This window comes from Lithobates pipiens, unplaced genomic scaffold, assembly GCF_037356315.1.
Source record: "Lithobates pipiens isolate NorthernLeopardFrog02 unplaced genomic scaffold, aLitPip1_a1.2 Scaffold_25, whole genome shotgun sequence".
NCBI classification, from domain to species: domain Eukaryota; kingdom Metazoa; phylum Chordata; class Amphibia; order Anura; family Ranidae; genus Lithobates; species Lithobates pipiens.
The window spans coordinates 36,360,104-36,386,105 of record NW_027507787.1 but is presented as its reverse complement, the minus strand read 5'-3'; the positions used below and the strand labels follow the sequence as shown (position 1 = coordinate 36,386,105).

Sequence of the window (26,002 nt, the reverse complement as noted above, 5' to 3'; positions counted from 1 at the left end):
AACAGGTGCCTCCCATGGTGGTCGGGTCAGTTTTTTACGTTCGACTCAAACATCGGGCTCATACCTAGTTTTAAATTGTCTAGATGTAAAGATTTGTTTTAATTGTAAAGATGTAAGGATTATTTTTAATTTTAATGCTGGAAAGCATCTTAATTCCCTGTTATGAATAGTTGCATACAGTCTAGTGAGGGACAACTGTCAGACTGGGTAGTAATCCTAAATGACCTACTGAAGAACTGTTCAGAGTTAACGTTAACAATTTAACAGTTAACAATTTCCATAATTCCTGCTATGATGGATATATATTCATAATAAGTGAATATACTACGATATAGGTAAGTAACAAATAGACGACAAACACTCCTATATCACCAGACTGATGGGGGACAGCCTAATAGAAACACACCGCTGGAATATACCATATTTGGTGTCTGATAAATCATAATTTCATACTATTCAATAGTATATTAGTTAATTATTTTTAGAATTAAATATATTATACATTTTTCAGAAAAGGTGGAACTTAGGGAGGGTCTGCTGGAGCATGATAAACTACTTCAACATTTATTCAGCACACCCCTTAGGTCCTTGGGATGATTTTGTTAACTTTGTAAATGCCCTCTTCAGACCAGCAATATTGACTGGCTACATCTGCAGCTCTCATATTCAATAAGAGACAGTGACTGCTACACCAGGCTGGAGTACTCTGCAAGCAAATTACTGTACATGGGACTGAACTTTGTTCTGTAATTTTCACTTTGAATTCTGTTTATTTTACTGTTGCTTATTTATTACATTTTTGTACTGTTATTCTATGGCTATTTTCTTGAATATTTTTTCTGTTTCTTTAACTAAAATTCAATGTAAAAATTATTAAGCTGAATCTCTACATGCTCTAAATCAGAAATGAAAGAATCTTTGCCACTGTGATGAGTAACATTTTTCAAACTTACCCAGCAAGCTGGAAAATCTCTGTGCAGAGTTAGGTTAAGACTATATTGTTATCACATGACACCCAATACAATCACAGAGATGAAAAGATCTAATTCAACACCAGTCATCTATTTCTAGCAATTAATAACAGACACATCACCCCCCCCCCCCCCCCCCGGCATGCCCCCCCCCCCCCCCAGTCCATACCAGAGCCAAAATGTAAAAAACAAAACAAAAAAAAACAGCATACCAGACCCTTATTCGAGCACGCAGCCTGGCAGATCGGTAAAGGGAGCGGACGAATGAGTGCCCCCACCACCTCCTAAATTGTACCAGGCCACATGCCCATAACATGGGGGGGGGTTTGGGGCTGGGGGGTTTGCGAACACCCAACCAACACACTGTAAATATGGGTGTTCGCCGAACAGGGAAAACAGCCAATGTTCAGCCCAAACTCATGCTTGGGCCGAACCATTCACTCAACACTAATCAAGAATATGAAAAGTTGGGGTAACATACACTTTAATCATTAATAGCTCATACTGTATAAGTGTAAAAGCGTAAACCTAGAATGAAAAACAAGTTGGTCCAATGCTGCAGCTGTACCCTGATCAATCAGTTCTCGATCTTCACTGAAGCTTAGAGCAGTGACTGTTACTTGAGCGCTGAGCTGTGGAGGGGGGGGGGGGGGGTTGGGAAGCTGGCTCAGGCTCTCAGCAGCACGCTTAGAAGCTGAGCCAGCTGCTGAGAAAGGCATTTGGGTGGATCCTGACATTATTGTCAGGGTCCCTACAGAACCTGGACTGGCTCTGCGACATCTGTCAACAGTGGGCTTTAGCCTGCTGTTGGCTGAATCTGGGTCACAGGACTGCAGAAATAAGTGTGCTCCTGTGACCTACAAGAGAAGTATGGCCAGAAAAAAACTTTGTCCATTCCTCTCTTTTAACAAACATGTGTTTTTTTTTCCAACTTAGGGAAAACTGAATATTCTCTTTAATCCTCCCTCCCCAGCATATACTTTACCTTACTCCCTTCTTCGCAAGCTGAAGGAAATATCTAGTACTTCCAGGTATGGAAAAGTATGTGCTTCACTCCATATGACAGCCCAGGGCCAATCAGTATTGCCACATAGGGAATCCATAACCCTTTGTAAGCCGTGATTCCAGTGACTCATAGCTAACACTGGACTTTTCTTCCCTCCTGGTAGGTGAACAAAAGCAGCAGAAGAAAGACAGGAGGGTAAGTATATGTTGCTGGGAAGGACTAAATTAAAGTTAGTCTGTTTCTTTGCCCTGAGTTGGCAAAAGGGGTAAAATAGCTCAGTGTCAACATTTTTAATAATTGGAAATTATTTTTAAAAAAAAATTGTCATTCATTAAAAATTGCTTGGGACAGATACAGCAGAGATGTCAGATTCAATTGTACTATTTTTGCTGTTTTCCCTTATCACTGAAAAGGAAAGAAAATCTCACATTTTGTGTTGACATTGGAACACTGACAGAGGGGAAATCTCCCCAATAGGAAACAGATGGCAAAAAAAATAAAAAATGATGAGGGTTCTAACCCTCCCTGGACCACTACTTATTTAACACATACATTTCTTTATTCATTCCCTTTAGTGTGTTTACAGTAAAGCTGTTTTACGCAGTATTCACCTAGTGATTTTGAAGGAAAAATACTGCATAAAGGGATAGTGAATTGACATTTTCCGTATTGCATGTGAAATTTGGGAAAAAAAATGTGTCAGGTCAACCAAATACCACATGCAATAAACAAATCCTCCTATGTACGTAGTACCAGTTTTTCTGCAGTCTCTCCTGCAATCTTATCTGCAATCTGCAGTTTTTCCTCTATAGTCATTCAAAGTCCAGAATTTATTAAGGTTGCCTAAGCTTTCAGAAAAAAATGAGCTGAAGTACACTCTGCAGAGCTTAGTGAGGAGAGCTCTAATGCCGCGTACACATGACCAGACTTAGGTCCGACAGACTTTCGACGGAGTTCTGACGAAGTTCTGACAGAGTTCTGACGGACTTTCCGAATGAACGGACTTGGCCACACACAATCACACCAAAGTCCGACGGATTCGAATGTGATGACGTACGACCAGACTAGAATAAGGAAGTTCATAGCCAGTAGCCAATAGCTGCCCTCGCATCGGTTTTTGTCCATCAGACTAGCACATACACGAGCGGATTTCTCGGTAGGAACTGGGTCCGGCGAAGTTCTGGCGGAAAAATTTGAAACATGTTCCATTTCTAAAGTCTGTCAGACTTTTGCAAATCAAAAGTCCGCTGCAGCCCACACACGATCGAATAGTCTGCCGGAATCATTCTGTCAGACTTTTGATGTTGAAAAGTCTGGTCGTGTGTACGCGGCATAAGAGATGATTGGAAGGAAGGGACACACCCCCTTTACACAGCACACATGAACAGAAATGAGGCTGTTAAACACAGGCTGTGCTGGAAGTCCCTCCTCTGTTGTCTTTTCTCTCTTGGTGTCAGGAAACTTGTCAGAAATGATTCATACTGATAGCAGAGGAATGAAGCAGCTGACAGAAATTACACTTAGTGCTCTTAATTAAGATAAGTACACAGCATAGAGGGATGCAATTTGTTCATATTTCACGTCTGACATTTACAACCACTTTAAAGGGTAAGATCAGCTTTACAGAAAAATCAGTAAGGTGAAATTACACTGGACCCCATCCCCATTGCAACTAGGTCCCGCTGTACCTGAAGCCAGCGATCTCCCGCACTGACAAATCGTATAGCTGCATTACCGGTCTGGAGATCAGAAATATCCCACGGCTTAATCTCCTAAACGTAACTCATAAAGGAACATATAGGAGTTATTCTAATTGGTCGGCGCCCTCACATTGGCGGCCCTGACCAATCAGAACCCACGTAGCCCATCCTGTCAGGGCTGGAGAAGATGCGAGAAAACCGCAGGGATTTCAATACCCCAGACCAGTAAAGCGACTATATGATGTGTCAGTGTGGGGAATCGCCGGACTCCAGGTTAGCGGGACTGGGTTCTATGGGGAGGGGGTCCAGTGTAAGTTCAGCTCACATATTTTCAGTAAAGGTCAACTTACACTTTAACCACTTGCCAACTGGCTCGCGCTGATATACGGCGGTAAAGTGGCACCACTACGTGAATCGCCCATACCCATACCGCGGCTCCTTTAAGAGCCATAGCAGGCGCATGGCCGGCGGGCACGAGAGCCAGAAAGGGGATTTGTGTGTGTAAACACACAAATCCCGGTATTGACAGGGGAGATGAGACAGATCGTGTGTTCCTATTAAGTAGGATTAGCGATCTGGCTCCTCCTCTAGTCAGTCCCATCCTCTCACAGTTAGAAGACACATGAGAAAACACACTTAACCCCTTGGTCACTCCCTAATGTTAACCCCTTCCCTACCAGTGGCATTTATACAGTAATCAATGCATTTTTATAGCACTGATCGCTGTAGAAATGTCAGTGGTCCCAAAAAAGGGTCAAAGGTGTCCAATCTGTCCGCCGCAATGTCGCAGTCCCACTAAAAATCGCATACCATTACTAGTAACTCTTTTTTTGTTTAAAGCGCAAAAAATAAAAGCAGCAGAGATGAGCAAATACCACTAAAAGAATGCTCTATATGTGGGGAAAAAGAGGACATAAATTTTGCTTGGGTATGGCCACGCAATTGTCAGTTAAATTGAAGTAGTGCCATATCACAAAAAATGGCTTGGTCATTAAAGGGGCAAATCCTTCAGGGGCTGAAGTGGTTAAAGAAGAACTTCTCAACTTTAGAGTCTGTCGCTAGCAACCAGAAACTGCTGAGACAATAAACACTTTGGTCAGAAGTATGTAGTATAAAATATTAGGAGTACAGTGGTCAAGAGTATATCATATACAGCCCATCATCCAGACACAAGTGGTCAGGGGCATGAAAAGTAGGGATGGGTGAACAGTTCGGCCCGAGCATAAGTTCGGGCCAAACTTTCGCTGTTCGGGCGTTTGACAAACAGCCCAACAAATGGGCTGTTCGACCGTTTGGCCCCCCGACCAACCACAATGCATTGTGATGCTGGACAGTGCATTGCAAGCCCTGCATGGCTGAAGAAGTGAAATCAATCAGGGCACCGAGCACTGCCAGAGTCATGATTGGACACTGTCATCATGACTATCCAATCATGGCTCATTCCCGCCCCACAGTATAAATGTATTCTTTCAATGGCAGCCATGTGCGATTTTGATGTGGATATAGAACAGGGCTCTGTTCAGTGCTATTAGTTAGTTAATGTGCTATACTGTGCTAATTTGCTTCAATTGTCTGTGTAGAATATTAGTTTAGTGTCAGTCTAGGGATAGTGTGAGTGTAGTGATGAGGACCATCATTCAGCTTTGCATAGTGTGCAGATAGAAAGGGACAGCTCAGATAGTTTCACTGTAGTGTAGTGAGACCGTGTTATTCATACATACATTAGTGTAGAGTAGGAACAGTTCAGATAGTTTCAGTGTAGTGTAGTGAGACCTTGTCAATAATCTTTACATTAGTGTATAGCTAGAGTAGGGACAGTTCAGATAGCGTCATTGTAGTGACGGTTGAACACTGTCTATTTGATTGCGTTACTGCCAGTTTAACGCCATTTACTTCTGTGTGCGTTACTGCTAGTTTAGCACCATTTATTTCTGTGTGCGTTACTGCCAGTTTAACGCCATATAGTTTTGCAGGCGTTACTGCCAGTTTAACGCCATATCGTTTTGCACCCGTTACTGCCAGTTTAATGCCATATAGTTCTGTGTGCATTACTGCCAGTTTAACGCCATATAGTTCTGTGTGCGTTACTGCCATTTTAACACCATATCATTTTGTGTGCATTATTGGCAGTTTAATGCCATATAGTTTTGCGTTCGTTACTGCCAGTTTAATGCCATATAGTTATGTGTGCGTCACTGCCAGTTTAACGCCATATAGTTTTGCGTGTGTTACTGACAGTTTAATGCCATATAGTCCTGTGTGCATTACTGCCAGTTTAACGCCATATTGTTTTGTGTGCGTTACTGCCAATTAAATGCTATATAGTTTTGTGCGTTACTGCCAGTTTAACACCATTTACTTCTATGTGCGTTACTGCCACTTTAATGCCATATAGTTTTGCATGCATTACTGCCAGTTTAATGCCATATAGTACTGTGCGTCACTGTACATTTGGCACATTATATTGCAGTATATTATAATGTATACATGGAGTGTGTCTGTGTAGTGTGAGTACTCAAATTAAAGTGCACCAAACACCAATTTACATTGATTAAAGTGCATCTACGTACAGATTTCCACTTTTTCTTTACACTTGCTTATAAGCACCGCCCCTCCCTCCCAATAATGTCTTGGAGGACAACAAGGAGAGGCAGACTTTCCCTTGGCACTGTAAGGGGTCCAGCAACAAATGTGTCCACAGGCAAAGGTGGACATGATGGTCATCAGTCCTCAGGCAGAGAATAATTTCCTCTATTTAGCGAGTTTTCCCATGTTATCCAGCCACAGCATAAAGAGGAGGTGGTGGACTGGCTAACTAAACCTTCCTCATCCTCCTCATCCTATGTCACACAAGCAGAGACAAGTGTGCAGTCCCCTGCAGTTGCCAGAGTGGATAAACCTGCCTCCTTGCCCACAAAGAGTCATTTTTCTGCACCTGTTTGAGAGATGCATATCATTGCAATTTTTTATAGCAAGGCCAATTGTTGCTTTCATCGAGATTACCTCTATAGGGTTACTGTGGGAACGCACCACCAACACTCAAAGACCAATTTTTACGCACCTGTTACTTCTATCCAGCTTGCAGGGATAATTTCACTATTTTTTGGCTTCATAAATGCAATTATTGCTGCAGCAGATTCTAGACATGGTACAGATCTGCCACTTTACAGGTAGACTAAGGGGATCCCCAGGCACTATATTGGAAGGAATGTTTCATTTTTAGGCTTTCACTTTAAAAATCAAAAAATCACTGCTCATTTAAAAATCAAATTTTTAAAAAACTTTTTTTTATTGATACACGTCCCCCAGGGCAGGCCCCGGACACTTATGACCATTGTATGCCCAATTACTTGCATATAAGCCTTCAAAATGGGCACTTTTGATTTTTGATGTTCATGTCCCATTAACTTTAATAGGGTTTGTTATTCAGACACAAACTTTTGCAGTGTTCGAAAGTTCTGGTGCGAACCAAACAGGGGTCCATTCGGCCCATCCCTAATGAAATGTACAACAAAGCGTACATAGTACAGGGCTCTGTACTGCCATGTTCTGGACAAAAACAAGCTCTATCCATGCACTGGGGAAAGTTAGCCCAAATACATTTGAGATTGAAGTTTTTGGAAGATGATGGCAAGTTGAATCACCCTCTGGCTTACTTTATTGTTCATGGACTCCTGTAGCAAGATGTCCCTTCCGTGGCTCCTTTAAAGATAGATTCCCACCAAAACTGAAAATGAAACCTTGAGATGTGGAGCCCAGCCTACCTGTTCAATACATCAACTTTTTTCAGGGCACCCTGGTTGAAAGGTTTCTTCATGGTGCTTTGGCAAAATGACAAAAAATTGTCCATCAATTGTATAAGTCATTAGGTGGATCAAGCCTGCCTTTTAGTTACACAGAGCCACAGGTTCTCATTGTGCACCATTCCAACCTTCCTGCCACCGGTGTCCTAACAACCAATGATGTCAGGTGATAAGGAGGATGTCAGGTGCATGCACATCATTCTTGTTTGCCCATCCCCTGCCTCTCTCGATCAGTGCTGGGGTCACATTAGCTGAGTGAGGGAGAGAAACTGGGGATGAAAAGAAACATTGGAATACTAGTCAGGACCAGTGTGCAAAGGTGTTTGCTTTGTAAGAATAAATTGCGCTTAGGTTGGGTGTCCTATGTGTGTGGGTGTTCCTGCATTATGGAAAACTATTTGTTTTGTTTTTTTTACATTTTAGAATGGGGTGCCTTAAGATTGAGTGAAAAAGGTCTAGAAACACTGCAATACACTAATGATCTATCCAGGCAATGCTTTAGTGGAAGAGTTTACTCCAGTCACTTTTGTCAGTAATTGGGCTGAGAAGCAGTGCTTGTGATGCAGACAGGCAGTTCTCAAGCACACTTAATACAAGCCTCATAGATATCTCCTTTAGATGACTTCTTCTTCTTTAAAAAAAAAAGGCTTATAGAAACATATGTAAGTGCAGTTTTCTCCCTGTCAACAAATGTGTAATTGGTGGAGAAGAGAAGCGCAGAGAGAGATAGCACGTTTCACAGCACATTCGTCCTGAAATACATTCCTAGTGAAACTGTGGAGTTGTGTATGAGTTGTGCAAAATCTGGCTACAGTGGATTACAGACAACGTAGACTGCTTTCACACTGAAAGCACTGTTTGTTTTAGCGGTGCTTTAGCGATGTTTAGGCTGCGCTTTTGTACCGCTTTTCGGTCGCTAGCGGGAAGTGTTTAACCTCAAAAAAGGGTTAAAAACTCCCATTTTGCAACGCTTTCAAGTGCTTTTCAGGCGCTTTGAAAGTGCTGCCTATTGATTCAAATGGGCGGGGCGATTTGGGAGTGCTAAATACAGCGTTCCCAACCCACCCCAAAGATGCTGCTTGCTGGACTTTTCGGAATGTCTCACAAGCGAAACCGCCCCAGTGTGAAAAGTCACACTGGAATGAATGGGAGGCGTTTTCAGGCGCTTAGCAGAGGCAATTTCTAGTGCTAAAGCGCCTGAAAACAGCCCCAGTGTGAAAGGGGTCTTAGGTTAAGGTTAATTTCCAGAGTTTAGCACAGCTGCCACACTTTCTGGATAGCATTAGAAACTCATTGACATGTTGCCTAAAATTTCTCTTCAAATGAAAAATCCATCAGCAAGTATGAAACCTTGTAATGGCAGGTAGGCAAACCTAGGAACTCAAGCTGAAATGACCTGAAAACTAAACCAATCCAGTAGGCCACTGAGCTTCCCAACATTGACCAAACATTACAATATTCATTTTTCCATCTTCAGTATATACAACATAGTATATTCATGTAAGAGCCTTGGATAATAACCTGCCAATAAGATTCTCAAAACATTTTATTACATACTAAGAGGTGTAAGGCTTTACACCACATTGTGTACTTAAAAGTGGGGTATACCCGTATTTAACTATTGCCATTGGATCTATAGGGTCCAATTTAATAAAACCTGACATGCAATACATTGAGAGCACATGCAGTAAACCTCACTTATTAAAGGAGAAGTATAGCCAAAGCTCATTCGGCTGTATTTCTCCTGTGGATCACAGGAGTGCAGTTCATTCTGCACTTTAGTGACCCGTTTTCAGCGGCTGACGTCACAGAGCCGGTACAGGCTTGGGAAAGATCATGGCCAGCACCCGGCTCAGGCTCTCAGCGAGCAATTGAGAGTCTGAGCTCCCTCCACTGCCCTGCGCTCCAGTGAGGGGGGGCGGAGCAGAGAGCCATGACTGACAGTCACCAGGTCTCTGCTCAAGGAGCTGCGAGAACCAAGCGATCGGCAGTGTTTGATCACTCGGTTCTTAAGTCTTAGAGCCAGCAGGAGACAGATGTAGCATCGGATTGATGCAGCATCCACCCAGAAAAGTATGATTCTAAAAAAAAATATTCCCATACTTCTCTTTTAACCACTTAAGGACCAGCCACTGTCATTATACTGCGGCAGGTTGGCTCTCCTGGGCGAATCGCGGTAGATGTACGATAGAGGGTAGAACTCTGGAGATGATGCACGTGACCGGTGGCCGTGATATCTGCTGGCCCATGATTGCTCCACATAGAGCCAGAACGGGGATCTGTCAATGTAAACAGACAGATCCCTGTTCTGGCAGGGGAGGAGACAAATCTGCTGTTCCTAGTGATTAGGAACAGAGATCGCTCTCCTCCTCCAGTCACTCCCATCCCCCCACAATTAGAAGCACCTCCCAGGGATCATATTTAACTCCTTGGTCGCCCCCTAGTGTTAACCCCTTCCCTGCCAGTGACATTTGCACAGTAGTCAGTGCATTTTTATAGCACTGATCGCTGTATAAATGTAAATGGTCCTAAAAATGTGTCTGATCTGTCCACCACAATTCTGCAGTCCCGCTAAAAATCACAAATCACCGCCATTACTAGTAAAAAAAAAATAATAATTATAAAAATGCTATAAATCTATCCCCTATTTTGTAAACACTATAACTTTTGTGCAAAAATCAATCAATATACACTTATTGTGATTTTATTACCAAAAATATGTGGGAGAATACATATTGGCCTAAACTGATGTAGAAATGTTTTTTTGTTTTTTTTGGGGATATTTATTTTTAGTAAAAAGTAAAAAAGATTTTTTTTTTCAAAATAGACAGTCTTTTTTTGTTAAAAAATAAAAACCGCAGGGTTGATCAAATACCACAAAAAGAAAGGGAGGAAAAGGACGTAAAAATTTTGTTTGGGTGTATCGTTGAACAACGCGCAATTGTCAGTTAAAGTGACACAGTGCATATCGCAAAAAATGGCCTAGTCATTAAAGGGGCAAGTGGTTAAATAGTAGCACCAGCCTGCATTTAGGCCTCTTTCACACAGACGTTCTGTTCAGGACCGCCGTCCTTTTTTTAGACCTCTATGGAGCGACGGGTGTCAGTGGTGACATGTCCGCTGACATCCGTCCCGAAAAATTGTGACGGAACAAAAACCTACTTTTCCATCTGTCTGCGGATCGGATCGGGTGAGGATGTCTTTATCCGATCCCCCACAGGGGAGAGCAGCACTCTGACAGGTCCGTCTCTGCACAGTGTGCCTGCTCAGCGGGGATCGATGGAGCGATCCCCCGCTGAGCAGAGCGGGCTCCGTACATCGGACACGTCCATGTGAAGGAGCCCTTACACCTGAGCAGAACAATTATCAGGTGTTTTCAGGCATTTTTATTCAAGCGTTCTTACGTCTGTACACATGCATTTTGTAATCGTATTTAAGGCCTTTTACACGTGTCTTCAAGCTTTGGGCCTTTCTTATTTTAGCCAATGGAAAACACTAGTGGGAGGAGACCACTGGCTAAATAATGCTTGAAATACGACTAAAAAAAAAAATGCTTGAAATAGCAGTTTCAGGCATTCCTATTGAAGTTTATGGGGGAAAAAATAAATAAAAATACAGAACTTTCACATTTCCCTGCCACTGATTGGATGTTTGAAACAAACAATTCTCATTAGTTTTCTGTATTCCCTTTCGTAAATCAGGCCTACAATCTTTCAACAAAACACCCACAGGAGTTCCTACTAGCCCACAGGTATTTCAGACAAACGAATCCTTCTGGCAAAAGCCTAACCGCGTCTGATCCTCAAGATGAAATTTATAATTCAAAAGCACAGTGTTTTTTTTTGTTTTTTTTCAGTTAGTAAAAAGATTGAAAGAAAAAAGCAATCTTATTTTGCCATTCAGTACATAAAAAAATAAATAAACTATTGTTCAAATGTATTTACTGTTGCCTAAAAATTTATCAAGCACAATATTCAGCGTATCTAAATTTCACCATTCGGCCTGCATTATGCAGACAACATAAGAACATTCAAAGCATGTATAGCAATAACAAAAGGAACAAAGTATGTTTTTGCCCAGAAGCTACATCTATTATCCAGTATCTTTTTTTCTCTCTCTTGCTAAAATATGTTCTTCTTTGGAGATCAAGCACAAGGGTAGAACTTCAGTCAAGTTTCTCTCTGCTTCGCTGACTGTCTGTGTATGTGACTAGGATCTGAGTGTGTTATTCTGGGTTTAGGTAGGGATTACATTCGAGTTTAGCGACAATAAGATCACAAGGTGACTGGACTTGACAGGAAAAGAAGCGCAATGCTTTTAAACTGACGACATAAAAGATAATTGTCAGTTTAACGTTTTTTTTTTTTTCCGCCTTTGCCTGATGCGAATGCCAGCTTCTTCTTTAGATACTTGAAATGGTGATGGCGCTAAAGCTCTCGCAAGCTCTAATTTATCAACTGATGCAAAGGAGTGTCTTTGTTTATCCCATTAGATTTAGATTGACTCTGGAGATATCAAAGAATTAAAGGGTTAGTTCACCTTTTCTGAAAAAATTAAAAAGGTGAAGTAACACCGTAAACCCTTATCCCCCCCAGGCTCTGCTGTACTTACCTCTTTGGGCGACGAGCTGCCAAGTGCCCACACAGCCAGTGCAGAAGTCCAAGCATTTGAAATCCCTGCACTTTTTTCTGCAAGGCTTCTGGGATAAATCAGAACGATGCTCTGTGCTGGTGCTGGCCAATCAAAATCACTCTGATCTGTCCCGGAAGTGCTGCAGGAGGAAGAGGGATACAATTTAAAGGTGAACGAACGTCATACACCCCCACCCCCCTGATCCCCTCTCTGTGGGTGATGAGCTGTCAGTGCCCTCAGTGATATAGGAATTTTAAATGCCCACTCTTCTCCTTCTTCTTTCTTTAGCGCTTTCGGGACAGATCCGAATTCTTCTGATTGGTCATCGCTGGGACAGAGCATTGCTCTGATCCCTCCCGGAAGCCTTGCAGAAAGAAGAGAAGAGCAGCTGTTTCAAATCCCTGTACGGCTGCCCCTGCTGTGTAGGTACTGACAACTCATCACCCACAGAGGAAAGAACAATGGATCAGAGGGAGGGGGTGTATGGGGTTAGTTCACATTTGCATTTTTTTCTCAAAAGGTGAACTTATACTTTAAAGTTTGAATATGACTGGTCCCTCTGGGGCAACACAGACAGAATTTCATACACAGTGATACATGATGGTATCTGTTATATCACATCAAGGGATGGAGGAAGAAGACTTCTGCACCTTTCTAGGTAACAAATAGCAGGTGTGGGTCCAGTTGTGCTAGATTCAAAAGGCTAGCTAGGTTTGCTATAATGTATGTTCCAGGTCTTGAATGCAATGGGGTTGACTTACTAAGGGTAAATAGGCTATTCACTTTGCAAGGAAATTATCCCCACAGCTTAGTGAATATGGCAAAATTTCATTTTGCAAAGAATACCCAACCACATGCAAAGCACTTTTAAAAATATGGAATAGGAATATATATATTTTAATATATATAAAATAGGAATTTTTGCTTAGACATAATTGGAAGATGGATATCAACAGAGCTTCACCTCATTTACAAAGCTCTGTGGAAAATGTGCTTGCAAAGCGACGTCAGTGGTGACAAAACGCGTAGGGAGAAGCCTGTGACCTGACTTATTTATACATTTTTTGGGTTGGAAACGCCGGACATTTCCTTCATTTTGTCTGTTATCTACTGCTTAAGTTTGAGTGTAACAACCTTTTAATCTTTCAATAAACAAGATGTTTGGGATGTCTGCACTATGAAGTGTTTTCTTCTCTCCATTTGGTCACTGCATGTGGTGGAGGAGCTGTTATATGTCATCCCATATTGGTGTGGACCTGATATTGAGAGGCATCTAGGCTTGCTGGTATCTATCTGAAGGAGCTGCAGACTTTTATCCCCCATACTGCTGAGGAGCGGTTATTGAAAAATACCCATGCTTGTTCAAATCTACCTTAGGGTAAGAGGCAGTGTGTTTGGGTGATGGTGGCGGTGTCTTTTCAAGTGGATCTCACAAGATTTATCACTGTTATTATGGACTTTTAAATGAAGTTGTTGTTTAATTAATTAAAAACACTGAAAGTTCACTATAGAGTTTTTAATTAGCGCTACACTATTTTTGACATTAACCACTTCAATACAGGGCACTTAAACACCTTCCTGCCAGACCAATTTTGAGCTTTCAGCGCTGTCGCACTTTGAATGACAATTGCGCGGTCATGCTACACTGTACCCAAATGACATTTTTATCATTTTTTTCCCACAAATAGTGCTTTCTTTTGGTGGTATTTGATCACCTCTACGGTTTTTATTTTTTGCGCTACAAATAAAAAAATACCGAAAATTTTGAAAAAAAATGTTTTTTTTTGTTTCAGTTTCAAAACTTTGTAAATAAGTACGTTTTCTCCTTCACTGATGGGCACTGATAAGGCGGCACTGATGGGCACCAATGAAGTGGCACTGATAGGCGGCACTGATGGGCGACACGGATGGGCGACACGGACGGACACTGATAGGTGGCACAAATTGGCACTGATAGCTGGCACGGATGGGCGGCATGGATAGGGGGCACGGATGGGCATGGATAGGCGGCACAGGTGGGCACTCATAGGCGGCACAGGTGGGCACTCATAGGCGGCACAGGTGGGCACTCATAGGCGGCACAGGTGGGCACTCATAGGCGGCATCGGTGTTATACTATAGTAATGGATGCCAATCAGTGCCAAACAATAATGCATGCCAATCAGTGATGCCCATTGTGGGCACTGATTGGCATCCATTATGGGCACTGATTGGCACCCATTGTGCTGACTGGCATCCCTGGTGGTCTAGGGAGGATTATGACCTTTATTACCTTTTCCCTGGTGGTCTGGTGGCGTCCCTGGTGGTCCAGTGTGGGCATCCTCGGGGGGGCTGTGCTGATAATCGATCAGCACAGACCCCCCCCTGTCAGAGGAGCAGCCGATCGGCTCTCCTCTACTCGCGTCTGACAGACGCGAGTGAGGGAAAGCCGATCACCGGCTCTTCCCATTTACACTGTGATCAGCCGTGATTGGACGCGGCTGATAACATGGTAAAGAGTCTCCGTCGGAGACTCTTTACCGAGATCGTAGTTGCCGGGTGTCAGACTGACACCCCGCAACAACGATCGCCGCGATGCGCGCCCCCGGGGGCACGCAGCGGCTCATAATCCTGATCACGTCATATGACGTCCGGTCAGGATTATGAAACCACTTTGCCGCCGTCAATTGCCTATAGGGCGGGCGGCAAGTGGTTAATTACTGTGCAATCCTCACATATTGTGTTAGCTGCTGTGACTGATTCTCAACCAGGGTTCCGTGGAACCCTAGGGTTCCTTCAAAGGTTGCTAGGGGTTCCTTCAGCATTGGGCAATTTTCTTTCCATTGACCACAAGTGTAAGGACCATTCCTCTTACTGACCATCACACTAATGTATCATGAGTTGTAGAGTTCTAATTTTTTTTATCAGGGGTTCCTCGATACCAGAGAACTATTTCAAGGGTTCCTCTGTGTTGAAAAGGTTGAGAAAGGCTGGCTGCTGTTATATTCATTGTTTCTATTTTTCTGATCCCAGCACAACAAAATTGTGGTTTTTCTACCCCTGTAAAGTAAACAGTATATTTGCCTTTAGTAAGTCAACCCAATGGGGTTGATTTACAGTAGTAAAGGCAAATCTACTCTGCACTAAAAGTGCTGTAAATCTGCGGGGAAGATCTGAAATGAGGGGAAGCTCTGCTTATTTTATCATCCAATCGTGTACAAGCAAAAAAGCTGTTTTTTATTTCCTTTGCATGTCACCCTCAGATCTACAGCGACTGCACTTCCAAGTGCACTTGTAGTGCAAAGTGGATTTGCCTTTTGTAAATAAACCCCAATGTCTTTAGCAAGATAGCTGTCAAAACAAAAGGCCATTATGTGGCGTCTCAGGCAGTTTTAATTCTGACTTCAAATTTACAATTAGTTTTAGTCATAGGGATTTATTTACTATGGGGCAAATAGACTGGGCACCTTGCAAAGTGCAGTTGCTCCAGAGCGTAGTAAATGTGGTAAATCTTTACTTTGCAAAGACTACCCAATCACATGCAAGGAAAATTTTTAAAAAACACTATTTTTGCTTGCACATGATTGGATGATGGAAGTCAGCAGCAGGGCTTCTGCTCATTAACTAAGTTCTGAAGTTCTTTGTAAAGTGCTCAGTGTTTTTGCCTTCAGTAAATCCACCCCATAGTCTTTTGACTAAAATGGCATTTTAGTTTTTGTCATATTTTAGTCATCCGAATTGTTTTAGTTGTATTTTAGTCATCTGAATCACATTAATCGTATTTTAGTCAACTAAAATCCAATGGGTTTAGTTAGATTGTAATGGATTTTTTAACCACTTCAATACCGGCCGCTTATACACCTTCCTGCCCAGACCAATTTTCAGCTTTCAGCGCTGTCGCACTTTGAATGACAATTCCGCGGTCATGCTGCACTGTACCCAAATAAATTTTTTAGAATTTTGTTCCCGCAAACAGAGTTTTCTTTTGGTGGTATTTGATCACCTCTGAGATTTTTATTTTCTGCTAAACAAATAAAAAAAAAGACAGAACATTTTGAAAAAAAAAATGAGGTGGCACCGATGATGGGCACTAATATGTGGCACTGATATGCAGCACTGATGGGTACACATAGGTGGCACTGAAAGGCGGCACAGATGGGCACTGATAGGTGACACAGATGGGCACTCATAGGTGGCACGGATGGGCACTGATAGGTGGCACTGATGTACACTAATAGATGGTACCGATGGATGCCAATCAGTGTCAAACAATAATGCCTGTCAATCAGTGATGCCCATTGTGGGCACTTATTGGCATCCATTGTGGGCACTGATTGGCATCCCTGGTGGTCTAGGGTGGCATACCTGGTGGTGACATCCCTGGTGGTCCTAGTGGCGTCCCTGGTGGTCCAGTGTGGGGATCCTCGGGGGGCTGCGCTGATAATCAATCAGCACAGACCCCCCCCCGTCAGAGGAGCAGCCAATTGGCTCTCCTCTACTCTTGTCTGACAGACACGAGTGAGGAAAAGCCAATCAACGGCTCTTCCTGTTTACACTGTGATCAGCTGTGACTGGACACAGCTGATCATGTGGTAAAGGGTCTCTGTACCCCGCAGGGCACGCAGCGGCTTCATATCTTGGCGACGTCATATGACATCCGGTCAGGATATCAAAACCACTTTGCTGCTGTCATTTTGCTATATGGTGGGCGGCAAATGGTTAGGCATTTCTCTAGATTTTCCAAACTTATGATATACTCCTGGAGGAAAAATAGAATAACATGTTATTATATATGATATTAAGGTCTGAATATGCACTGCTGACACAGATTCAGCTGTTGTGATATATAATGTCTTTATAAATCAATCCAAGTTTCATAAACAAACAAAAATATCTCTTTTTGACAAACAGAACTGCAACTTTAAAATATAAAAACGCCCAAAAACTGTAAACTTTTGGCTGTAATGCCATTGCACATATTACCTGAATATATTACCAACAATACATTTTAAAGAAAAAAAAATAAGAAAAGCCTTTCTCTTCATTTCCTGTCAGCAGCTTAGTAGATGCCCTCTACTTATTCTTATGTGGAAGCGCAGTGTTCATTTTGACATTAAATTTCGATTTAGTTTCAATCATAGTCTTTTGACTAAAATGCCATTTTAGATTTGGTCATGTTAGTCATCTGAATTAATTTGGTTTTAGTCATATTTTAGTGGACCAAAATAATGTTTCTTTTGTTGTCAAAATTAACACTGGTGTCAGGTGAGATATGCAAAATATGAAGCAAAGTGAGTGGCAGACTGATGGTGCCCCGGTCAGCCTCTTTTCCTATAATATACTCACCACCCCCCTACTTTTCACATTTCTTTCCTTCCTGCTTTATCTTCCTATTCTTAATTACCGGACAGATCGAAACAAAGCAACCTCATAAATATCTCTATGGTCTTACAACTACTTTATTTTTGACCTTCACCTCAAGGGCATCCACCAATGAAACTGGACCATGCCCACTTAAATTAGCTTCCTTATCGTTTTACTAATTGCACTTTATGTTACTTGGTCCAATCTTCTGAATGATACCCATCGACACCCCGGGTGCCTTATTGTACAGCTGACAATGGTTTGTAAAAGGGTATACTATGTCTCCCTCAGTACTCTAACTATCTTGGTAGCTTTAATGATTTTCAATAAAACATAGGTCCTAAACAAAAAAGAGTGAAAGACAACAGTAAAGTCTAAATAAGAGGTAAAATAAACCTTAACAAGCCAATTTGTTTTAGAGGGGTTATAGAGGACACCCTTCACCAGGGCTTTAAACTTTAAGGAGATAGAGATAACTGGACCATAAAGAACTTTCCAGCTGCTGAAGCGATCCCACCACAAAGCTACCAACAAACCAGATTTCTTTACAGCCTGAGTATTCTTATCCTTTGAAAGTTAAAAGTGTTGGCATGTTAATTGAATTTCTTATCAAAAAACGTTATTTCTTGGAATATACATTTGGTTTGGCATTCTCTTTGTTCCATATTTCATATATCTTGCCTTTCTTGACAGCAGTCATGGTTAACTGAGGTTGGAGAGCATTTGGGGCGTTAATATCAGACTCATCAAGAGCAGAACTGAAGACACTGGCAATGGCAACTCCCCAATGGAGTTCTATACAGATAAACATAACCAGTTAGTGTATCAGCTTGTGTCTGTTCATCCAGAACTACATATCAATTGAGGTAGTCACCTTAGGCCTTAAGCAAAACTAGACCGCCGTGTTGTGCTTCAGAAATACGTTTGTAGGTAGAGGCCTCCAGAGGCTGTCCTACATTTCATTCTCTCCTGTCAACCATGACCAGGTAGTATTTGCTTTTCAGGTTCAATTGCTGTACAAATAATTCCCCCACTGCCACTTTACCATCCTCTAATACTCTACAGCAGGGGTAGGGAATCTTTTTGGCTGAAAGAGCCATGAACGCCACATATTTTAAAATGTAATTCCACGAGAGCCATACAATATGTTTAAAACTATATATTTTTTTAATCGATTAATCGACTAACTTCAATTATAACTGTAATATCCACATCTATCCTATGATTGTCTGCTTGCTTACCACTACACAGGCAGGCAGATCCACGAGCAGTTGAAGCGGGTGATGATGACGTCAGTGCGCCGCTCACCTAGGCCGCCGCCGGGTGTACCAAGATGGCTGCAGCTCCGGAGCTAGGCCGAAGCTGCGGCCTTTTCCTATGGGCTCAATCCACAGATCGGCACACCACGCAATCCGCGGATTGAGAGGTGAGAGCCAGATGCAGCCATCAAAAGAGCCACATCTGGCTCGCGAGCCATAGGTTCCCTACCCCTGCTCTAAAGCCTAATTAATATGGCGGTGCAAGGGGCAATGAAGATTAACAAAGTGCAGTAATCCATAGAAACCTACAGATTTTAGATTAAAGAAGCCAATGTATATACAGTTATTGCACTTTGCTTTATTAACCTGCTTTTAGATGTCAAAACATAAAAAAAAAAATACACAGCATCAACATGTTTAAAAAACTCAAATAAAGTGCATACGTATTAAACTAGTCAACGCAAAGAGTAATGATGTTGTGCAAAGTTCAGTAACCTATAGCAACCACAGTTCAGGGTATTAAAGTCATATTGGTTTAAGATCTCTTATTGGTTGCACTTGCTTGGTTACTGCTCTTTGTACATTATTCTTACAGAATAAGCATGTGCGTTTTAGTGCATTTATTTATTTTATTTTTTTGTGAAAACCACTTGCTTCTTTTGCAATATAAACAGATCACATCGCTGTTTCCCTGTCAAAAAAATTCAACCATGAATGCATGGCAGAACAAAACACATCATAATCATCTCCTTGTAAAATAAACATCTGTTTTACAACGTAGCCTTAAACAGAAAATTAAAAACTGGAACACAGTAAGGAGCGTTATTAAAAAAAAATCTGATTTTTTTTTTTTCCTCCAGATCAATGTGCTGCAATCTACATCAAGCAAATCTGATTTCAGCAGTTATATTATGTTTAATAAAACCTAATATTTAATTGGTTGCTATGGATTACAGCACATCGCTGCTTTCTTATGATATAAAGCCTCTATTATGCCGTTTTCCCAAAGTCAAGTATGCAAAATCTGTATTCAGATCCTCTAACTGGCTGAGATGTCACATCAGCCTGTACTGCTCATAAAAGGACCTGTCTCAACACGAAAATAGCAGAACCATACAGACGTTTGCTGAGGTTGGAGGAGACTGATAAGGTCAAAAACACACTGTATCCTTAGAATGTTGCCTCCGGTAATGTAAGAAATAGGATTTTATAGCTTAAGTAGTCTAACAAACTGCAGCTCCATAGTTATACATTAGACGTCTTACGTATATAGGCAATATTTTACCGTTTTTTTGTTTTTTTTTTAGAACAACCAAAGAGCACACCACCAATGCTACAGCATGGATATAAAGAAATGTCAGTTCAACTCTCCAAAATCTTAAAACAAGTCATACTTTAATCCAAAAAAAAAAAAGAAAAAAAAAAAAGAAGGAAACAGCACCATAACTCACAATAGACTGCACACCATCTCACCGTGACTTTATATCAGCTTGTCTTGAAATGTTGTTGGCTTATAATTTGGCAGCAGAAATAAACATATTCATAAATGGACAGTTGCCTATAGGTGACGCGTTAGTGAAAAGTGACAGAAAAGTTAAAATGCTACAGTTCAATAAAAAAATAAGCCAAGTCATCCTAAAAAATAAAATCAAAAATAAATAAGAAGAAAGTGTATTTGCAATGTTTATACCTCACATTCCCTGGAACCTGATTTGGTATATGTGCAGGAACCAGTAGTGCTTATGGATTCACAAGTCTCTCTGCTTGTTGCAGGCTTGTAGTCTACATAAAATTCCTGTGGCGTTAGGCTAATCTGTGTTAGGGATGATCTTTTTGTTTGGCTGTGGTTTTTCATAAGAGTAGCCTGCTGCAGATGCCTAACACCTGCGGGAGACCGTCTCCATGACACGTAGATTACTAAGGAGATCACTAACACAGACAGGAAGAGCGCTATAGTCCCCGCTATGATTTTATGTAAAGAAACGCTATCTGCATCCCCGCTGGTCTCATAGCCAGGTCCCGTCACTCCAACAGTCGGGGGCATTGAGTGGTTACTTTCATGCTTAGTTCTTAATATTTTGTGTTTTGCAGTTGTATTCCGACCGGTGGTTTTCAACTCCCTGCTCTCTGTAACGTTTTTGCTGCAAACATTGTAGTTTTTGACTGCCTGCATGACATTGATCCCCTGCAGGTCCTTAGGGCTGGCACAAAGGATTGTGTTGTCCCGAAGGCCTTTAAAATTTTTAAGCCAGTTGACCAAAGAACAAATATTTCGGCTACATTCCCAGATATTGCCAGCAAGACCTACGTCGGTAAGAGACCCCCAGCTGTCCAGGATCTCCTGGCCTATGAAGGTCAGTTTGTTGGAATCCAGGTTGAGTCGCTGTAGGTTGGGTACACACTGAAAGACACTTGGGCCGCTGAAAGCCTCTATTTCGTTACCAGATAAATCAAGCCTCTGTAAGGAGGTCCAGGTCCAAGACATGGTTTGACCTATGAAGCTGATCCTGTTCCATTGTAAGTACAGGTTCTGTAGGCTGACAAGCCTGGGGAAAAGGGCTAGGTTAAGTTTGGAAAAATGGTTGTGCTCTAAGTGAAGTTCCTTCAACCTGATCATACCTGTGAAAACATTTCTGGCCAAACTGCGGATTCGGTTATACCCCAGATCCAAAAGTTCCATATTTCTGCAGTCCTGAAATATCCGAACTGGAATGTTACGCAGTAAATTCGACCTCAAGTGTAAGCTCTGCAGTTTCCTCAAACCCTTAAACTGGCCAGGTCCTAATTTCTGGATGGTGTTGTAGGAAAGATCTAAGTTTCTTAGATTTGTGACTGGTCTGAAGGTGTTGTTTAGCAGATGGGAAATCCGGTTAGAACTCAGAACAAGCTCCTTTAATCTACGGATCCCATTGAATGCATTTTCATCAATACTGCTAATATGGTTATGGTCTATGTACAGCCAAGTGAGCTGATTAAGACCTTTAAATTGATTATATTTCAGTAAGTAGAGGCTGTTATACCGGAGAGACAACCCGACACATCCAGGAGATATTGACGAAGGGATTTCCTGCAGCTTCTGAGACTCGCAATAAAACATTTTTCCATCACACCTACATCCTGTTGGGCACCCACGTTCAGCAGAGGAGAGCATTGCCATGTAAACCAGCAGGGCTATAGGCAGGAATATAGCAGATCCTCTTAATAACCGATAAGGGTTGAAACCTACAAGCGAAAGCCTGAAAGTAATTTTCTGAATGATAGTGAATAGAATATAGACACAATATGAAACAACATCACAAAAGCTGGCCTCCACTCCTCTCATGGGTGGCATAACACTGTGCCCAATTTGTGCCATTCTGCATTCAAATGGACAGAACTGCATGTCGGTTTAATACATACAAATATGGATAGGAACAGAGAGTGATAGAAGGTAGAGATAGAGGAGAGGGAAGATGGATAGAGATAGATAGATAGATAGATAGATAGATAGATAGATAGATAGATCTATAGTAGACAGATACAGGATAGATAGATAGATAGATAGATAGATAGATAGATAGATAGATAGATAGATAGATCTATAGTAGACAGATACAGGATAGATAGATAGATAGATAGATAGATAGATAGATAGATAGATAGATAGATAGATAGATATTAGCTAGATAGATTGATTGACCCATAGAAGATACAGTAAATATTGTTAGTTAGATAGATAGATAGATAGATAGATAGATAGATAGATAGATAGATAGATAGATAGATAGACCAACTGATCTACAGTAGACAGATATAGGATAGATAGATAGATAGATAGATAGATAGATAGATAGATAGATAGATAGATAGATAGATCCATAGTAGATAGATAGATAGATAGATAGATAGATAGATAGATAAACCAATTGATCTATAGTAGACAGATATAGGATAGATAGATAGATAGATAGATAGATAGATAGATAGATAGATAGATAGATAGATAGATAGATACATGGTAGAAAGAAATTAGCTAGATAGATTGATTGACCCATAGAAGATACAGTAAATATTGTTAGATAGATAGATAGATAGATAGATAGATAGATAGATAGATAGATAGATAGATAGATAGTAGAAAGATATTGGCAGGATAGATAGATTGATTGATCCATAGTAGATACATATACTGGATGATGGATATATAGATAGATAAATAGATAGATAGATAGATAGATAGATAGATAGATAGATAGATAGATAGATAGATATTAGCTGGATAGATAGATTGATTGATCCATAGTAGATACATATACTGGATAATAAATAGATATCTAGATAGATAGATAGATAGCTATTGGATAATAGATAGATAGATAGATAGATAGATAGATAGATAGATAGATAGATAGATAGATAGATAGATACTGGATAATAGATAGATCCATAGCAGATAGATATTGGGTAAATAGATAGATATAAGATAGACAGATACATATATAGACAGACAGACAGACAGACAGCTCCATAGTAGAAATAGATAGATATATAGATAGATAGTAGAAAGATATTAGCTGGATAGATTAATTGATCCATAGTAGATACATATACTGAATAATAAATAGATATCTAGATAGATAGATAGATAGATAGTAGAAAGATATTAGCTGGATAGATTAATTATACTGGATAATAAATAGATATCTAGATAGATAGATAGATAGATAGATCCAGTGTATATAGATATAAGATAGACAGGTACATATATATAGACAGACAGACAGCTCCATAGTAAAGCAATAGATAGGCAGATAGATAGATAGATAGATAGATAGATAGATAGATAGATAGATATTGGATAATAGAAAGATCCATAACAGATAGATATTGGGTAAATAGATATAAGACAGACAGATATGTACATAGACAGACAGACAGCTCTATAGTAGATAGACACTCATCTATAGAGTGACACATGTAGACATGTATTATGTAATGTGTGATAGATAGAAATGTGAGTTTGTGTTGCTATCCCATGGACAGAGGGGGGTAGTGGGTAGATATGTATGTAGTGTGGTGTATAGAAGTGTATGGGTGGATGTGCCATGCTGGTACCTGGTGCCATGTAATGTGATGCCAGTAATACACGTACCCATTCTTCATTCATTGGAGAGCTGATCCTCAGGTTAGTTATAGCCTCGTATGGGGCCACAGGCACTTGGCCTCTTGTAGCTGCATTGTGGAGAGGATTGTGGAGATGAGGTGCTCCTCATGGTGGAGATGAGATGTTCCTCATGGTGGAGATGAGGTCTTCCTCCAGACATCCCCTGACTTTGCTCCCTGGGAGAGAGGGAGACTTTGCAGCATGATTATTGGTGTGATCCCCCCACACTCGTCTGTCTCCTGTAGATGATCCCCATAGAGCATGGAGAAGATCCGTGGCAAGTGTCCTGAGTGGGATGAAGAGTGTCTCTCGGTCGGATGGCTCCTCTCTGTCTCTCTCGCACACTTCTCTCTGGTAGTGTCTGTAGGATGTGAACGCGTCTCTCGCTCTGTAACTATGAGCTGATTAGCCTATTACATTGGGATTGTGCTCTGCGTGCCTTCTGTTCTGCCGCGGGAGAGCGCCCCCTGATGGGAGATGGCGTTATTATTATGCATGGCTGTATGCATGCACCTTCATGTACTGCATATTATTCCTCCGCCTTGGAATCATTCAAATGTATGTAAAACAAATCAAACGGCAAGCACTCCAGCTTCCAGAATAAACTCCATTAAGCGTGATTAAAATGCAGCACTTTAATGTAAGTGCAAATTACTAAAGTGTGCTTTTATGTTCATGTTTTTAAATGGCTCTTGGCTTGTGATGGAGTGTGTACATGAGCCGGAGAGGGCTCCTTGTAATATTCCTCGCTCATCCATTACGTAGACATTTAGGGGTTAAAGGGACTAACAAAAAATAAAAGTATGTATTATTAACCACTCGAGCTTCGGAAGATTTACCCCCTTCATGCAATACTGCACTGCATTGCTTTAACTGACAATTGCGCGGTTGTGCGGCGTGGTTCCCAAACAAAATTGACATCCTTTTTTCCCCCACAAATAGCGCTTTAATTTGGTGGTATTTGATCACCTCTGTGTTTTTTATTTTTTGCACTATATAAAAAAAAAAGGCCAACTATTTTGAAAAAAAAAAACAATATATTTTTTTTCTGCTATAAAACATCAAATAAAATAAAAAAAAATTTTAAAAAAGGAAAAATCGAATTTCTTCATCAATTTAGGCCAAATAAGTATTCTTCTACATTTTTTTGGTAAAAAAAATCCCAATAAGTGTGTATTGATCTGCGCAAAAATTTTAGGATCTACAAACTATGGGATATTTTTATTTATCTTTTCTATTTTATTTTTTACTAGTAATGGCAGCGATCAGCATCTTATAGCGGGACTGTGATATTGCAGCGGGCAAATAAGACACCTAACTGACACTTTTGATACTTTTTGGGGACCAGTGACACTAATACAGTGATCAGTGCTAAAAATGATGCACTGTCACTGTATTAATGGCACTGGCAGGGAAGGGGTTAACATCAGGGGCAATCAAAGGGTTAAATGTGTGCCTATGTTTTGCTTACTCACTGTGGGGGAGGTGCTTTGACTAAGGTAAGGCAAATATCTGTGTTCCTGCTTTGCAGAAACAGGATCAAAGCCTTCTTCACTGACAGAACAAGAATCTGCCTTGTTTACACAGAGCGGCCACCCTGCCACAGTAAATGTCACAAAATGGTTAAAGCATCTCTATGGTCAAATCATATGTAGCACTACCCCCAAAGGAGCTGCTGTAGATTAGAAAGGGTTCTTTCCAAACAGCACAGAGGCAGCCAGGCAAACAGCAACACCAGTTCCTGCACTCCAGATCATTGATCAGTCTTGGGGTGATGTGAGATACTCAAAAGCGTCAGGTATTATTGGCAGAGGGCACTTCCCTTGCAGTATCAATAGCACTATTGTAGGCAGACTGTAACAGTCTACGGTTTACAGCTGGGGACCATGAAGCTCTATGCAGGCAGGTGCAGTCTACTTTCTTCACTACAGCAGCATTGCAGGGGTAGAGGAAGTCAAGAGGAACATTTTTCCTCTATGGTTTCCAGGGTCACTGGGGAAGCTATTTGATTGGATGCTGCTGCCCCATGTGACTCCAGCAGCCATCTTAGGACAGGCAGAGCCTATTTATAGCAGAACTTCACTCACTCAACATGGGCTATTTCTAATCCTTATGCTGCTAACATTACTAAATAGATAGGAAAGT

General features: G+C 41.2%; 1 protein-coding gene across 2 annotated transcripts in view; it reads right to left on the bottom strand.

Moving 5' to 3' along the window:
• Positions 1-24,262, bottom strand: part of LRRTM3 (leucine rich repeat transmembrane neuronal 3) — a 170,610-nt gene extending 146,348 nt beyond the window's left edge. Inside the window, exons 1-2 of one of the 2 annotated variants that reach the window (XR_013262730.1) lie at positions 23,846-24,262; positions 20,188-21,936 (exon numbers count right to left, since the gene is read on the bottom strand). Coding sequence is in view for 1 of the 2 variants with exons in the window: in XM_077454245.1 (XP_077310371.1) it covers positions 20,405-21,936; positions 23,846-23,849 (1,536 nt within the window). In the remaining variant the exon portion in view is untranslated. The remainder of the gene's footprint in view (positions 1-20,187; positions 21,937-23,845) is intronic. The other variant, XM_077454245.1, reaches the window with a different exon arrangement.
• Positions 24,263-26,002: the final 1,740 nt, after the last annotated feature.